This window comes from Melanaphis sacchari, unplaced genomic scaffold (assembly GCF_002803265.2).
Source record: "Melanaphis sacchari strain LSU unplaced genomic scaffold, SCAv2.0 Contig156_pilon_pilon, whole genome shotgun sequence".
In the NCBI taxonomy this organism is placed as follows: Eukaryota; Metazoa; Arthropoda; class Insecta; order Hemiptera; family Aphididae; genus Melanaphis; species Melanaphis sacchari.
The window spans coordinates 7,980-22,016 of record NW_020270698.1 but is presented as its reverse complement, the minus strand read 5'-3'; the positions used below and the strand labels follow the sequence as shown (position 1 = coordinate 22,016).

Below are 14,037 nucleotides of genomic sequence, written 5' to 3'. Positions count from 1 at the left end.
GCACCAGACGGAATAATCGTAATATATTATAATAATAGGTACTATGGTCGAATTATAATTATTTATGTTGTGTAGGTTGGCTCAAACACTACAGAAAATAATATCCACTGTCAAACTAACCATTCGTCGTTGTTTAGTAGTTTATTTTATACTTTACCTAACGTAGTAGATACAATAACAGGCATTAATCATGCTGATTCTATAATAAACAATATGGTTTGTTTAATCACAGTTTTAATAATATTTTTAATATATTCAACGTTACTCATCTGGTCAAAATACCAAGATAGAAAAGATGTATCGAGGGTAAAATTTAGGTTTTAAAATTCATTATTAAATTCAAATTCCTAAAATCCAACAAATTTTAGGGTGAAATTGTGATTCTCCATGATAACTATCCAGGAGAAGATGAAGTTTATTTAGTGACGGTTTACACGGGACACTCTGCTGATGCTGGAACTACGGCTAATGTATGCCTTCAATTGCACGGGAATATTAGCAGTAGTAGAGTAAATCGAGTGTACTTTTTTTTTTACGATAATCCATATTAATACTTTATTTTCAATCATTTTAGGTACATTGGTTATACAATTCAAACTGTGACGTTTTACAGCGTTTCAATGACGATTGGTTCATCATTTTTACACCAAAAAGTCTTGGGGAAATCGAATCTATTCATATATGGCATGATAATTATGGAAAAAGTCCTAGTTGGTATTGTAAACGTATTGAAGTTACTGTTGTACGAAAAAAGAAAAAGTGGAATTTTAATGTGGAAAGATGGTTTACGATTTTAAACTCTATTGAAAATATTGAGCACTTTATTATCAAAGGAACAACTAATGACTGGCAAACAAAAGCAATAGATGATGTCGAATTAACTATACGTGAAGAATATCTATGGGCAAGTGTATTTATACGGTAACAACTATAATAATTAATAATAAACAGATATTAAAACGATCATGGTATACTAATTAATATTATACCCAGATTATTCTTCATTCTTATTAAAAATTAAAGTTTAACTAAAAGTAGTAATAAATGTATACACTATATAAACATATATGTATGTATAAACACTTATAATAATAAAAATATAATTAATACTTCGTGTAGGTCATATAAGTAAATGAGAAAGTATTTATCATTAGGATTGGTAATTTATAGCATTCTTTACAATTCTATACTTCTTTTTAATCAAAATTGTAATATTTCATGAAATAACATTTTAATCAATATGTTTTTAGATTATTGTCAATTTAATTTTCAAAATAGTTATAGATTATAGATATAATATTTTAAATATAGACCGATTAAGCAGGTTAGCAGCATTCATCATTTCATAAATTCTAATTTCAAACTTTTGTTAAGTGTTAAATGTTAATTAATTATAATTAATTTTTTTTTTTTTTTTTTTTTTTTTTTTTTTTTTGGCATATATATTTAACGATGTTTAAGATAATATAGTACATATTTATTTAATTTTATATGTTATATAATTTCAATCCTGATGATCATAATGTGTGCACTATATATAAATATAATAGGCAACAGCGAACTACTCCCGTGGCGGGTTAAATAGTTACCACTACGGCATCACATGCGTGACCAATAAAAACTAAAATGTGCTTACTTATATTTTGTACCTTTTTAAACTTTTTTTTTTACTCTTTGTCAGCCCTATCGATAGATCTAATTATTCAATAAGACATTTGAAAACTGACAATTTTATAATACGGCTACTTGCGATCGACTATTCCACATTTTAAGATTATGAATTTCAATTCTAAATTATCATCATTTTAAATAATATTCAAACCAAATTTATGGGAATTAAAGAACAGATTTTGAAAAATTAAACAGATCAATGATACATTTTGGTTGAAATAACTAACCGTTTAAAATCCCATTAATATTATATATAAGTATTTTTAATAAAACACGTAATCAAACCAATAATAATTAATAATAATTTAGCAACTAAAATATCAAATCTATTAAATTAATATCTTTAATTTTTATTCAACTAAATAGTGGTTTATAAATAACTAATTCAAACTTAATAAAACTAATAAAATAAAATTTTCTCTTATTATTTTTAGTCATCCAAGATCTTTAATAACGCGATGTCAAAAATTGAGCAGAATAATATGTTTATTATTTAGTTCGATGGTAATAAGTTTATTATTTTATGATTTAGTAGACGGTAAGTCGAAATAATGAAGAAACAAACTAAATAACAAGAAAATATTTTTTAATAAAATAACTTTAATGTATATACAGATGATGAAGAACATTTTTTTGAAATTTGAAATAACACTTACTCAAATTTATATTTCTATACAAAGCAGTTTAATACACTTATTAATGACGTTTACCACTACTTATTGTTTTAAGTAAATACTTCTAGAACTGTAAATTTTATATTAAATCATTTTTTAATAGTACTTACATAATTACAATTATTTATAAATTAATTTACTTTTTTTTTCAAGCTCGGATAATTAAAATCCAGAATGACTGTATCATATATCAGTGTTAGTACTATTTAAATGATAATAAATTATAATTTATAATTTTACTTTAATTTATATCTAAAATATTTACTGAAATTGAAATTTAATGATAAAAATAATTTTAAATATATTTTTAGTAAAGGCTCTCGCATCGAAAAATATGTTACTGTTCAAGAAGTGAAAATGGATTTTAAAATAAAAAGTATATTAAAACGTATAATAATAAATCAACTAAATGAACTATAATAAATTTCTACACAGGACATAGTATAAAAATATTATGAAAGTTACTATAAAAGTTTAAAAATTATATAATGTTACTTTCACACTAAGTTAAAATTGAAAACCAGGAAAATGTTATGTTATTTTGCAAATAACACGTCATGTCTAAAAAATTCAATTATAAATGCTTAGTTATTATTTTTAACTCTATTTTGAACTAAAACAAAATTTTTTTTCTTTTATTGTATTAGTATATATTACATTTATTTCTGTTTTGAGTTAGTTTTTCCTACTTTCTTAGTAATTATAAAAAATATTGGATATCGTTGACCCACCAAATTACCAATTACCTCAATGTTAAATATTGAAGTAAATTTTTTGAATTTCAGATCCATTACATAAGGTCAGCATACTTTTGTTAAACTAATACATTCCTCGCTCAGCTAAGAATCTAAAATTTTATTTTATGAAGTAATATCTGAAAGCATTTCCATAATCGTACTTTCATATTTTTAAGAATATAAGAATTGTTTTTGTTTATTAAAATCCGCTTAGAATTTAGATAAGTAATCAGTATAATCGCAAATCATTCTTTAAATTTTTACTTTAATAAATACTCGAATATTTTTAGTTTTAAATTTAAAAAGAATAATAATATACTAATCAAAATGTATATACCGTGCAATGTACTAATGTATCATGCAAAAAACAATAATTAACATTTCTAATTTTTATTTTTATTTTTATACCTGCATAATAAGTAAGAACTTACAGAGTAATATATATATACTCGTGTATATATATATATATATGGTTTACCTGTTATGTCCTGTGTAGTCATAAAACTTCTCTGCAACATGACTGACCCCGTTTTACCTATTTACTTACAAAAAGCATAACTCGATTGCACTCCATGAATTATAGTTGCTGTTGACCTTTTTAACAATCTTTCTTTTACCAATTAATCAAGCTTAGAATTAAAAACAAAAGTTAATTTTTAGACTTCTTGAAAATTGTTTCATATTCTGACATTAGTACACACACTACACTATTTAAAATTATTGATAGGTATATAAAAAACTACATACGCTTATTTATGTACTAGGTACTATTTCAATTATTATTATTGTAGCTTATAGGATATCAGTTTTGAAAATTTTATTTCTTTACTTCATACATATTGAGAAAATACAAGTTTATTATTCCATGTATTTATATTTTAAATTGTGTATTGGAAAATTATTAAAAGAACAGCTATATTTCATGGAACATAATCGTGTTACGTTTTTTCCATGTAAAAAGGCAAAACGGGCTCAATCGTATTACAGCAAATCTAACCTAACCAAATCATGTAACTTATCCCAATTAAAGTAGATACCTTATACATTAATTTATCAATCGATTATCACACCCGTATATTCATAGTAATTAACTGTATACCTTAATGCCTTTAGTTTACGATAGTATTACCATTAATTATTGTGTTTTATAATAACGTTTTTTTACGTGCCTTTTTTTAACATTTAAATATATTGAGCCCAAACCAAACAGGTTTAATAAATTAAAATTTAAAATATATTCCATGTTTAGTTATTGATTCAAAAATAATATTATACACCAGAAATTGTCAAATAGTAATATACGATACAATCAATACATAGGTACACTCTTTAATTATATATTGATTTTATTTTAGAACCTTGGTGGAGAAAATTATTAACTAAAATTGTTCCGAAAAAAGTCATTTATTTGCCTGCTCAGATGAAAGAAAAAAGTAATCAAAACACTGGAATAAATTATTGGTTTTTAGCTGGATGGTACTATTTTATGTTAATTTTTATGCACAATTAATAAACGTGAATTGTTAATACAACAAAATTTTCACGCAGGACATTATGTTTACTTATCTATGGTTTATCGACTGTTTTAATTATTACCTTCGGGCTGAAATTAGGACAAGTGAAAAGTTTACATTGGTTAATGGCATTACTAATAACCGTTCTACAAAATGCATTAATATCTGAACCTTTACAAATAATAATATGTAGTTTTATCATATTTAAACTCAATCAAGTACTTAACTGCATCAATGTTAAAATGATTTATTGATATAATAAAAAGATTTTTACTATTACTTTATAATTTTATTATTAGGGACAGCAGCATACATTATTAAGCAATTATACAATTAATTTGGACAATTTCCGTAAAAATACCAAGAATCGATTACAAAATATTCGATTTATACAAAGTATACGAGAACGTAGAAAAAGATATGTATATAGTCCAATGACACGAAAATCTGCTCAAGTAACTACCAAGCTATAATAATTTTGAATCGTTCTACGTTTTATCTAATAGATATATTTACCTTAGTTATATTGTAGTAGGTATAGGTAAGATATACGTACTAATTATATAAAATATGAATAATATGCCAAATATTATTTATTTAATAATCTAAAATTAATTATAACAATCATAATAAATAATAAGAAAAATATGTTCTTATTTCTTATAGATTTTACAAGCTAAATATAAAGATAAATTGCGACAAGCAAGTTTTCAAGAAAATGTTACTACATGTCTCCTATTAATATCAATATCATTATTTTGTATTAGCGCTTTATATTCGTTTAGAAATCCTAAACATATTGTGCATGCCAATAATATTAACAAGCTATTTCTCAAAAGCATATTACAAACAAATATGATGAATTTGGAAATGTAATATAAAATAGAAATAACTTAATAGAGGAATATGTTTAAATGAATAATGTAATTGTAATTTAATTTTAGGATGAAGACGTTTTTAACTGGATCGTTTTTAAATCCTTTTCATATTAGAGAGTACTATAATGGAATACCAATAGTCAATAAATCCATCTCATATCTAAGCGAAAGTATAAATACACATTTCACAAATACAATTTTTAAAAAAAAATTGTGAATATAATATATAAATACATTATACATGCAACATTCTAATATTAAATGTTCAATAATAACAAATTAACTGAGCTATCAAACTTATATATTAGCTATTTCTAAATACTTAAATCTTATTTACATTGTATTATAATTGTTTTTCTTTAATAGATAATGAAAGAGGTTGGTGTAGTTTTTACAACAGTAAATTAGTAAACGGTGGGATCAGAATAAAACAAAATAGAATAACAGAAAAAAAACTTGAGATGGGAAACTGACACAGGGAGTTATGAAGAAGGATGGATAAAAATTACCGATATTGAAAAAGCTACTGCTTGGATATATAGATCTGTACCCGTAATCAAATATTTTGGACTATGTATGAATAACTAATTAATTATCTATAAGTATATTCACTTATAAAATAAATAGTGTACTGAAATTTAAAAAAATCTACTTGAATATTTTAGGGTTTCCTGATACAAAAAACTCTGGATTTATATTAGATCTAACTGGACAGCTATCAGAGTATAAACAAAAAATAAATACTCACTTAGAAAATGGATGGTTGGATAATAGAACAAGAAGTCTAGTAATAGAATTTCATACGTACACACCCGGCATAGATTGCATTACAGTGTTCAAAATAAAATTTCAAACTTTATCAGGACTATTATACACAATACATAGTGAAGTACGTTAACACATAGCTCAAATATTTTAGTATACTATTTTTTGTTAAATACTGTGATTATGAATAGTTATTTACGTAAAAAATAATAGAGTTGCTTATTTTAGGTATGTTATAGAGGTCTCGACATTAATAACTATATCTCTGTATTTTCATGAAATTCATAGATTACCTATATACAACAATTACCTCTGTAGTTCTTTTCTACATAATTACCAGTTTAATAACTCACACATTACATCCTTTACTATTTAGTAGTTTTTCAACTACCTCAAGAAAACATAAATAGGAAAATGTTGTTTATCACCTAAAAACTTTTCGAACTTAGTGAAAATATTATACAGTCACTGACTACTAGATCTTGATTGTATAAGATGGCTGGCGATATTCCACCCAAAGAAAATGAGATCCTAACATTGCAGTAAGGTAGGTAGGTACACAGGTTAGAATTTCCCCTTTGTCGATTTTTAATCGTTATTTTTTCCGAAGTGTCATATAAATCTTACAGTAGGCTTCTTAATTTAATATTTACCCTCAAAACACTGTGGAAAAATATTAAAAGCTATCGAAGAGAAAATGCTGACCCGTAGTGCTGGCCATTTTTAAGACTTAACACCGAAGCTCGCACTGCACGCATTTACTAGGACTACATTTTCATTGGATTGAATATCGTCACTCATATCCTTAAACTCTAGAACTTTTTCCAAACTTTTTTTCTTAAGATGTGGAGACAACAGAGGCAGTTTAAAAAATAACTAAAAGAAATGAACCGATTCTTCGATATTGGTAACAAAAGCGTACAAACTCTCGTTTGTTATTCATCGAATAGGTATGGCACAAAATGCATTACTTAGTTTAATATCGGAAGCACACCAGTATGCCGCATTGTAGATTTCATCTATTATTTTATAATTTACTAGCCGTATTACCCGCGAATTTTCCCAGATCTGCAGCTCTGCACCTCAGTTTCCAGTTTCGGGTCTGTACACGAGACAAACGAACAAACATTAATTTTTATACATAAAAAATACAAAGATTCAGTATTGCGACAATATAATAATTCTTATCGCCGTGTACCGAATATTATTATTATTATAATTATTATTATTATTATTACCGTGTAGGTTTGGACGGTGCCTTCGAGTTCGGCGATCGTCACGTGGAACACGTACGTGTTCACGCTGGTGTTCATGTTCGCGTACGCGTTTATGGCCGTGCGACTGATGGTGTCGCTGAAACACATGGTGTCCGCCATGTACGACCACGGCGGCGGCGCGTACAGGCTGCTGTGCGCGGCGTACGAGTGCGTGGTGCTGGCGGTGGTCATGTGCGCGATGTTCGCGGTGACCGGCCGCTGGAAGCTGATGGAGCTGGCGCACGAGCGGTACGCGTCAGCCCGGGAGACGGCGGTCGTGAGCAGCATGACGTACATGTGCCAGGCCCACGAACACGTGGCCGCCCTGGCGTCCGTCACCGTGGCCATGGGGCTGTTCCGCACGTTCCAGCTGGTGTTGTACGAGAGACGGGTGTCGCACGTGGCCCGGGCGCTGAGCGCGTCCGTGAGGCCTGCGGCCGCCGTGGTCGCCTACGGCCTGATCGTCACGTACGGCGCCTGGTCCGGCGTGGCCGGCGGCGGCAACGGCGGTTCCTCCGGGTTCTTCAACGCGTTCGTTTTGTCCCGAGCCGGCGGGCGCGGGCGGGACGGCGCGTCGCGGCCACCGCCGATGGCCACGGCCGTCTCGGCCATCGCGTTCCTGCTGCTGAACGCCACCGTCGTGTCGATCATCACCAAGCGCTACGTTCTGTCCAAACTGTACTGCGCGCGACAATGACTGATGAGACGCGCCGCAGCAGTACTGCGCCCGTTGAACGTTGCTCCCGCAGCGGTATACTGCCGCCGTTGCAGCGCGTGCGCCGTTCAACGATGTCGCAACGATAATATTTTTTTTAAATATATAAATCGTTTTATAACAGAGCTCTCATACTATTCATAGCGATAGATAATATGTTACCCGCTGTAATATGATACTTATTATTTGTTTCATCATTTGTTATCAATATAATATATTGTCTTTTGTCGACTATCTGGGTTCAATTTTTTTCAACCACTTGCCGATTACTTTAAAGAAAAATATTCACTCCGGTTTATTTGATAGGAGAAAAACAGAATGTATAACTGGTTATTTTCTAATTTTTAATACAAATTCTTAACTATTTAATATAAATTTGTCAATTGAATATATTACGTCCCACAAACGTACGAGATGGCAAATTTTACGTTCGCAATGATCCATTTCACTCTGTTATTTTTAAAATTTGAGTGATTTGACCCATACAAAAAAATGTAAACTATTTAAAGATGAGATTATATCGTTGATTGTATATTGTGAATAATAAACAAATACAAATATTTGACAAAATTAATATTTACATCATAATATTATAATATACTCAATGGATTATATTCTAGGGCGCATCTCCAGAACACTTTTGTTCGTATTTTAATCGCGGAACATGCTATGAACGTTTTAAAAATTGTAAAAATAATTTATAATAGTTTGTACAGAGTAAAGTTATCGAATAAAAAAAGTATAAATGATGTCTGTGTGGACGCGAGCGTTGTTCTGATCTCTATTGATTTTTATGATTTAATTGATAACTGGTAAGTAATGTTTGACTTTTTAATAATTCTTCTATAGCTTTTAAATTCCATCGATCATCTAACGATTCACAGTTTAAATAACAACTATTGATCCATTAAAATACAAATGAAATGAAAAACATAATTTTAAGCAAAAAAAAGTTCACGATATGGACTACTATGAAAAAAATTGATTATTTTATGTTGTGATCTTGTATGCTAAAAAATACTATTAAATTCGTATACAGTTAGCCAAAGTTAAACTTGAAACAGATATAAAACACCTTGATATTATAATTTTAATATTTGTCTGTTGTTTTTGCCATTTTTTGTATTTAATAACAAATCAGAAAATCGACGGTGAATTCAATATTTTTTCCCTTCGTGAACTATTTTAATAGAAGATTTACAGTATTTTATTATAATAATAATAAATATAATATAATATTATCTCAATATGAATTATGTCAGTCAAATTTAAAATTGAATAATGAGAATTGTAATTAACTAGATTAAAGTTACATGAATATTACAATTACTGTAATAATAAAATTACATCATAAGTAAAAAATTAGATTAAAATAATATTACTTGAATTCAACACCAACCGTTTTTAAGGAGTTGAATATAGATAATTTATATTTAATTTCGTGTGTGCAGGTTGTGTAAATATGGAAATATGGGACTGAAATAGCGGAATGCAACCGCTCGCGCACATACAAGTCAAATACGGTAGTTACCCGTTTCCGTCAAAAGTGTACCTTTCCCTTTTCCGTCGATTCACTTTTCCGCCAAATGAAAAAATAAAATAAAAAAATTACACATTATACTTTTATATTTTTACTGGCGTCATTAATTTGGTATATTATACTATGATATTAAAATAATAAAAGATGATGGTGGAAAGTAAGTGGATACTGCTTTGCTGTACTATATGTGTAAAGAAGGCTATATCGTTTTAAATTCGAAAGAGATCGCTGGCTAGTAACGTGTATGATTTATATTATTTAATTATTTAATTATTTTCTATACATGGCTGTGGGACGCTATTCGGTAATCGTCGCGGGCTTATCGCATTGACGACCGAGCGACCCCACATCCACTTTTATATTATATAATTTTATATTGTGTACGGCGTGTGTGTGTGAGGCGACCCGACGACGGGTAATAATTTGCTATTTATATATATTTGTCAATAATTATTATTATATGTTTTACTGTCGTCGCCCGTCGGCCGTAGTCAGTTCTCCGCCACACTGCGATATGTGTAGACGTATGCAACATAGTTTTTTTGAGTTTTGTTAAATAAAATAAGAGGCGGTTATTTCCTTTTAGTTGCGTACAACGAAGAATAAATTACTAAAGCTAACAATCAACAGAATTACCCGTATAAACGAATATTCTAACAGTTTATTCAGTCGTTAATCAACTCTATTTGTTGACATTTGCGAGACTCTCGTACGCTGAAAAATAAATGAAGAACCTGAAGAAGCTTGAACGTATTTGGCGGCTGTTAACCGAGGTTAGCGCAGTAAACAGAACAAACGTCCGAAGAAGCAATCCGATTAGAAGGACCGATGGAATTTGTTGCGAGTGAATACGAGCCAGATGAACGCTGGTCAACGGTGTCGAATCAATCGCGTCATATCTACATCTGATAAATAAAGGTATGGTCAAACAGAAGAGAGAAGACGACAGTGCGATAGGGCGAGTGTTGAACCGCCGAGCCCGACATGTTGTGCTCGAGCCGGAATGACGACGCTTCTCACAACCTCCTACGTATAACAATCGGAAAACGTTTTGCAGGACCTCAAACTCAGGGCGGGGCAATTTTCCGCGAACCTAGTGGTCTGGGCCGGCCACGTCAGCGAGATTTTTCAAAGCTGCCGGATGGGTGGCAACATCAGGGAGCCAGCGTGCCGTCCGATCGATTATACCGTTCGTAGTGCGCCGGCCAGTTTTTGGTGACGGCAGCCACCGAACGCAGACGAGTGGTCCGTGTCCGTTTAAGATGCGCCGGGACGTCCACAGCGGTCGCGTCCACCATACGGCACGCATGTATCGCGCAGCGGCACCATCCGCGGACTGCCCCGACCAGCCACGCCACCTATGACCTCCTGCCGTCACCAACCGCGCGGCGTTCAATGTCACAAGCTTTTCGTCGGGCTTTATTATCTACCGTCCCACAGCGTCTGAGGACTTGTCGAACGTTTTCTCATTGGAACGTTTGAATATCCGCATTAAAACGGCTTTACAGGACCAGTAAACACTAGGTTCATCGGCTTCGACAATATTCAGTAGACAAAGGCGTTGATGCCGCGCTTGCCGATACACCGATCACGCTGATCAACGGCAGTATTAATGTCAACGGAGCCCAAACGCCAGTAACCAATGCATTCGTACCTCATCCTCATCTCTCATCTCTCTCGATTTTAATCCTTAGTAAGCCAACCAAAATGTAATGTATTTAATTTTTACACAATTACTGGTTTTATTTTGATGAATTAAAAGTTATAAAATTTCAAATCAGGTTTTAATATATTTTTGAAGTGGGACAAAATAAGTCCCATTGAGTCTACATTTAAGCGGTATACTTAAAAGTCCCTATAGTCCGTTACAGCACTACTATTTTTATTTATGATAAATAATAATTTTAAATTTAATTAATTTATGATAAATAAGTAATAATTAATTTAAATTTAATTAATTAATTAAAAATATAATAAACTTGTAAATATAATATAATTCATTTTAAATAACAACAATATAAACTTAAAGAAAAATTGTATCAAAAATAAATGGCCATTTTTACATTGTAGATTCTGATAGAACTGTAGTAGGTTACTATATGTTAATATTATAAATTCCTTCATAATTTATCATATAGTAGTCTTTGATCATTCGATCATTTAATTTAATAATTTATGCATTTACAATTAAAATAAACAGGTAAATTTAAATAACAAACAAGTAGATTCAATCTAACAACAAAAGAATAAAATATAACAATAAACTTGGCGCGCAGGTGCGTGAGCTAAATATTAGTCAACTAATAAATGTCACGGTAGAATAGACATAGACTTAAAGTCCACTACGATTATTGTAAATAAAACATAATAACACAATATTATTCTATTTATTCATTTCTCTGAGAAATGAATATAATAGGTATAACAATAATAAAACGTAGTAACATCATATGTAGTTCCACTGTAGCTATTATATATAACCATACTATTGATGTTTCTCAAATTTCGAAAATGTTATGAATTACCGAATCGTTGTGATTTAGTAATTCTAAGTCTCTCTATATGATTCATGATATGTCATAATTTATTTTATCCATGTTTAAATGGATCAAAAATGCTTCAGGAGACTAAGTCCCGATTGGTCGGATAAAGGTGAGGTATTAACTATGTGAATTTTAGGAAGTAGCTGACGATGAAAGTTGGTAAAGAGATATACCGCCTCCGACTAAGTGAAAACATGGCTCTAATTCACGGCAATCGAATGCAGTACGAAGCGGTCAGAACGAAGCGACGTCGTCGCGTGCACAAACGCCATTGGTTGATGCCGTCGACCACGCGGAATTCACCGTCCTTGCCACCGGTCACGCGGTGTCTCCGCAATTGCGACAGCGATTGAGAAGTGTTACGACCCTGCAAAACGGTTGGGCAAAAGCCTTTACCGATCACAACGCCAGCTGTTTCGATGCATCATACTATGCTAGCGTTCCGCTCAAGCGAGCTACAGCGTGTCGCAGTTGATTTCTACGGTTAGTGATGGTTAAACCTTCGCCGAAGTTCTGAAATGCTTTCAGTGGCCGACTAGCTGAACTTTTAGACTTGCACGTTGCGCTAGCTTTTACAAGCCAGTTGCCACTATTTAAGGCCGATGTTTGAAATGTCTTCACGGATTAGCCTCGCTGCACTGCATCATCGACTGAATTGGTACTTACTCCGTTAACGAGATCAGTTAACATTCACATTCGCTGGAGTTATCCGACACTATCATCCAGCGGCTTCATTACCCTACTCCGCAGTGATTGGTGTTGCCTCTCTTCCTAGGTGGTTATCAGTGCTGTGCTCCATGATATGGATATTGCTCATCGCTAATCACAATTTCATTCCACTTTCATTGCACGTTAACATATAGATTGCCTTACATATTTATATTTAACTGTTGTAGTTGATATGAATGATTGTATGTTATTTTATTAATAGTCTGTTTCAAACGTTATAATATTATTAACTACATAAATACATATTGTAATTATTAATGATGATTAACATTTAATAATAATAGTGTCTGTGGTAATGGTATTTATAACTATTGTTGTGTGTGTTTTAATTAATAACAGCTTTATAATTGTTATTATTACCTTATTTCATTAAATTGTACACATAAATTAATTATTATTTATTATACTTCATAAATTAAGATTTACACTCTACGTCTTCTGCGTCTTCCATATAATATGGACACAGAACATTAGATAATGGTTGAAGTGTATCAATTGTTATCAGTAGTGATAAATAACTTAATCACCAACTAAAGATATCTTAGTTCGTGATAATAATATACATTAACTGATTATGTATCTATAATCTATCGATATCACACATTGCATACTTACTGTTTAGTATTTGTTTTATAGTTTCTGACTTCTGAATGATGTTTTGTTAGAATTTCTTGAAATATTCTCTATTAAATTTTGAAGTGAAACTTGAGACTATTAGTATAAATTATTGAGTAATATTTGTATTGATAGCATGTACCATGCACTACCTATGTAATTAGTTGTAGTACTAGATATGTAAATTTAAACTGTTAGATATACAAGACTTAAAATTTTATAACTGTGGGTTACTTATTATAAATGCTTACCTATTTTGTGAACCTATTGAAGTCTGACGACATAATGATGGCCTACAACTAAGTACACAAGTCTGTACCTCTAACAATTTAAAACCTATCAAACCAAATAACAATTATAGGCAATGCATGTTAATATATCTTCTATAATATACTAATTA

General features: G+C 30.9%; 1 protein-coding gene across 1 annotated transcript; it reads left to right on the top strand.

The window, feature by feature from the left end:
- The first annotated feature begins 213 nt into the window (after window positions 1-213).
- On the top strand, window positions 214-8,202 carry LOC112592089 (polycystic kidney disease and receptor for egg jelly-related protein). Its single transcript, XM_025336066.1, is given in 16 exon segments — window positions 214-306; window positions 369-509; window positions 575-921; window positions 2,106-2,209; window positions 2,287-2,300; window positions 2,302-2,399; window positions 2,657-2,721; window positions 4,438-4,558; window positions 4,631-4,814; window positions 4,896-5,051; window positions 5,263-5,468; window positions 5,541-5,644; window positions 5,841-5,923; window positions 5,925-6,048; window positions 6,140-6,363; window positions 7,485-8,202. Coding segments are annotated over 16 exon segments (2,772 nt in total). The 3' UTR covers window positions 8,193-8,202.
- Window positions 8,203-14,037: the final 5,835 nt, after the last annotated feature.